At 42.0% G+C, this 4,266-nt stretch overlaps 1 protein-coding gene across 1 annotated transcript in view; it reads right to left on the bottom strand.

Moving 5' to 3' along the window:
• Positions 1-4,266, bottom strand: part of LOC119837982 (dedicator of cytokinesis protein 7) — a 23,319-nt gene that overhangs the window by 10,783 nt on the left and 8,270 nt on the right. The window contains exons 15-22 of the mRNA XM_038363830.1: positions 3,844-3,976; positions 3,127-3,226; positions 2,445-2,594; positions 1,707-1,884; positions 1,170-1,399; positions 648-829; positions 345-424; positions 1-160 (exon numbers count right to left, since the gene is read on the bottom strand). Of these exons, the coding sequence (XP_038219758.1) occupies positions 1-160; positions 345-424; positions 648-829; positions 1,170-1,399; positions 1,707-1,884; positions 2,445-2,594; positions 3,127-3,226; positions 3,844-3,976 (1,213 nt within the window). The remainder of the gene's footprint in view (positions 161-344; positions 425-647; positions 830-1,169; positions 1,400-1,706; positions 1,885-2,444; positions 2,595-3,126; positions 3,227-3,843; positions 3,977-4,266) is intronic.

Genomic DNA, 4,266 nt, shown 5'->3' with positions numbered 1-4,266 from the left:
TGAAGCAGAGGTCGATGAGCGCGAAGAGCGCGTGCAGGCGGGCGGGCGGCAGGTCGGCCACGGCGGCGCTGAGCGCGGCGCGCTCGGCCCACTTCAGCACCCACACCAGGCACACCAGCAGGTTGCGGCTCGTCTCGCTGTTGAACGGCGGCCGCCCGTTCTGCAATGTTACATTTTACAATACGGAAATACATCTGAAACGTGACACTCTTAGGCGTATAAGGGACTTGTACTTAGTAATTTGACGATTCTGTTCCGACAGCTATTTATGAAATAAGTATTTTATAATATTTTGGGAAAAATGTTGGTCTAATATCATAAATATAAATATAATGTATTGCTACCTGCTTGAAATCTCCTTCCGGCGAAGATGCAGGATATAAACTGCCCAACTGTCCCAGATCACCATCCAGTTGAATTATTTCTATAAACAACCCAGAAATATGATATGGAACTGTTACATTTATAGCAGGCTTTGAATTCCACTGAATATGTGATTGATAATTTTAAAAGACTTATTTATTCATAACAACGATTCTCTTTTTTTAACTTTGGAGTAACCGACATTATTTTACCCTAAATTGTTTTCAGACGTCTCTTTACTGGAGAGTTAAAAATTTCCGAAAGCTGTGGAGCATTAGGCTCACCCTTGCTGGCGTCGAAGCCGCGGTAGAGCTGCGGCTGCGCGTCCAGCACGATGGCCAGCAGCGGCAGGTAGAGCGCGGCCACGCGCGCGCGCAGCGCGGCCGGCGCCAGCCGCGCGTCCGCGTCGTGCGCCGCCAGCAGCGACAGCACCGCGCCCACCGCCGCGCACTGCAGCACGGGGCTCCTGTAAGTGACCGGTTCTCCTTTGTGAAGGTACTCTTGCAGCCCAGGGGTGGAGGTAGGTAGGGGTAGGAAATGCTACAGTACGCAGTAGTAACATAGGCTACGATGTATGAGAGGAAATTAATGGTCGCATTGTAATTATTATCTTGTTCTAATTTTGTATTAATATGTTGTTGTAGTGTAACTAGTTGTGAGTGTGTGATTCGTGATTAAATTGTAAATTTAAGATCGTGTCCAAAATGGTAGTACTATGCTTTTCATTATTCGGTAAAATAGTGTGAAAACGAAGAAGAAAGATAACCGTGAGAGATATATCAGCTGTTTTTATTGTAATAACTCACTGCAGCTCGAGCGCCGCGGTGAGGTCGGACAGCAGCAGCCCCACGAGGTAGTGCCTGGAGCGGAAGTCGGGGGACAGGCCGGCGGCGCGGCCGTCCGACGAGGCGGAGGAGCGCAGCGAGGGCGCCGGCGAGCTGGCGCGCGCCCCCGCGCCCCCGCCCGCGCCCCCGCCCGCCGGCAGGCACAGCGACACGTAGTGCTCGTGCGAGCACACGATGCGCAGGAACGACAGCTGGTACAAATCGGTTATTGACTTACGACGCTTGTAGCGAGCTCAATATTTAAGTGATAAAAAAATACATCAATTGTTTTTAAACCCCCAGCCTCCCCACAATTACTACACTAACACACACAATAAATTTAAATAAAATAAAATACAAAAGATAAATAAGTTGTATCGTACCTACCAAGTATTTAAGTCATAAAGTAAACATAGCTATACATTTAACAGAAAAACAGAAAGAAAATTGTACTGAATTTCCTTTGCAATCTCGCCCACATACCGTGTTCAAAGACGTAATAAGAATTGGGAAAAGTACCTTATAATGCACCAATGGCACAGCATCGGGCACGGAGGAGATCTTGGCGGACATCTGTTTGTGGTAACCCCGGATGAGATTGAACACGTATCCACGGTCCATGATGCTGAGCAAGTCGAACAGGAAGAACGCCAGGCTGTTGTTGAGGCTCTGCGTGAGGCGGCTGTTCTTGCCGTATCTAAAAGATATATATTTTTATGATAAGCATGTATCTAGATGGATTTTATTACATGTCCATACGAAGGGATATATATGAATAGAGAGTATTTAAAGTTGGACTGTCGACTATCGTTCTATCAGATAATTTATAAAGCGTATTGAATTTTTACTCAGTGCCTTAATACATTACAGAATTTCATGGAGAAATATGTTCATGATACCAATTTCTTGTAAACCAAACAAACAATAAGCCAAATAAATGTTTAAGGAGTTATGTAGATGGATTTTTTACAAGTTCCTACAAAGAGATATGTAAAAAAGTGAGCATTTTATTCGTAAAGATGTTTATAGATATTATTCATTACGGAACTTGGTTGCTTAATTCGTTCATAGTTTTATGTATAATCAACAAAACAAAACAATCAATACGCCAGTTACTTGGCATTCTTTGCGTAATCCAAATATCGTCCTAGAAAATACTTTGCCAATCAACATTATGCCAAGGAAGATGAGTCAGTCAACAGTCCTCCCAGATCACTCCCCGCCCCTCCCCCCATTATGTCCTGTCCTCCCACGTACTTGGCAATAATCTCAGCAGTGACATTAGTGACAAGTGTAGACACGTCATCCGTGAAGTGCTCCGGGAAGCGCGCCTTGCGCGGCGCCTCGTGCGCGCCGCTCCAGTACAGGTACTCCACCATGGACTTCACCATCAGCTCGAACAGCGTCCTATGGGTGGAGGGATATTTATTGGGGGAGAGTTGAATACAATTTACAATATGAAACAAAAATTTAAATAATTAAATAGAACAGGATCCATATATTAACGATATTAATGAACAGTTTGTACTATTTGTTGGCCCCGGCTTCGCCCGTATTACATATATAGTCATTGTCACTCAGTGAAGTTGCAACTGTCTAATGGAGGAGGAATTTTTGAAATCGATCCATTAGTTTTGATGTGAAAACGTTGAAAACAAATCTTTCCCATTCATAATATTAGTACAGATATTGGGGTCACCCGGTGGAAAATCTATTTGTTATATACATGTAAATGAAATTTTTGGAGAAAAAAAACAGAACCAAGAATCTGTACTTGATCAAATGTTGATAATGATAAAATTACTTTTTTTCAAGCACAGTAATCTCTCAATACAATCGGAGACTAATGATCTGGTCCTTCGAGCCAAAATGGATTACTATTTTGGCTCGAAATTATATTATTATTGGACACCTATAAAAAACACGAAAAAATACTTACCAAGAGTTACTCATAGCCAAGTCCCGCGTTACTCCACTGGCAACGACCCATTGCAGAGCTATTTCTTCGTGCAAGATTTTGCACGAACCGTCAGTCATTACTGAAAATAAATAAACGTAAAAGTTAATTTACTTTTTCATATCATATTGAGATAATTGTATATGTATTGTAAGAATGGTTTTCCTTTAAAATACCAATAATTTAAAATACAATTTTAGCTTTTTATGAAAATAATAAAATAATGTATTTAGTGTCACACCTAGAAGCATACAGAGTATTTATTAGGTGAATATGATCAATAAAGTATGTTAGATATATAGCAGAGAGCGGTGTTGACTCTGTGGTAAGGACCTCGGACTTAAAAAATATAGCCAGCGTCGCGGATTACAGCCTGAACCCTCATAGGAGGCTGTGTTCCAGCGGAACATGTATGGGACCACTAAAGTCAATTAAACTAATGTAATGTTATGTATTTTATACGACTTTAATGCTTGTATCTCGTCAACTGTTTATTTTAGCAAAAAAAAGGCAAAACAGTCCCGTACTTTTCACGTGACGGACGCGGATACAAAAAGACAATCAGATCATTTTGGTGTGCATAGCACATACCAAATTGCACACACTCTTAATTTTACTCTTTTAAAAAATACTGTATGTACAGAAATGCTCTGGACTGTATGATTATATGTATGGAGTATAGATGAGGAGGCTAGTCACCAGAGGGCGGCAGCGGCAGGCCGACGTCGGTGTCGGAGAGCGCGGGGCGCGGCACGCGGCACTGGTACTGGATGTACGTGCTCAGCAGCCCGCTGCGCCCGTGCGCGTCGCACGTCGCGCACTCGTTCATGTTCTGCGCGCGCGCACGTCACGCGTAAGAGATTTATGTTGTAGTTAGGAAACACAACATTTAAACTTTTAGTGTTATAGCATTGAAATACTTTATGAATGAGAATTTTTGAAAGAATGGAAAAATAAATTCACAAAATATTTAAATACAATCAAGAATCTTGAAAACATGCACAATCAATAAAAGGTGTTCAACCTGACACTTATCTAACGTTACGTTATGCGTTACGTAACGAAGCGAGTTATTCTCCCGTGTGAAGTTATAACTTCAAGATTTTAATAAATAATAAAAAA

Source organism: Zerene cesonia, chromosome 1, assembly GCF_012273895.1.
Source record: "Zerene cesonia ecotype Mississippi chromosome 1, Zerene_cesonia_1.1, whole genome shotgun sequence".
Lineage (NCBI taxonomy): Eukaryota > Metazoa > Arthropoda > Insecta > Lepidoptera > Pieridae > Zerene > Zerene cesonia.
The sequence above is the reverse complement of the archived record's forward strand: the minus strand, read 5'-3'. Positions and strand labels throughout refer to the sequence as shown.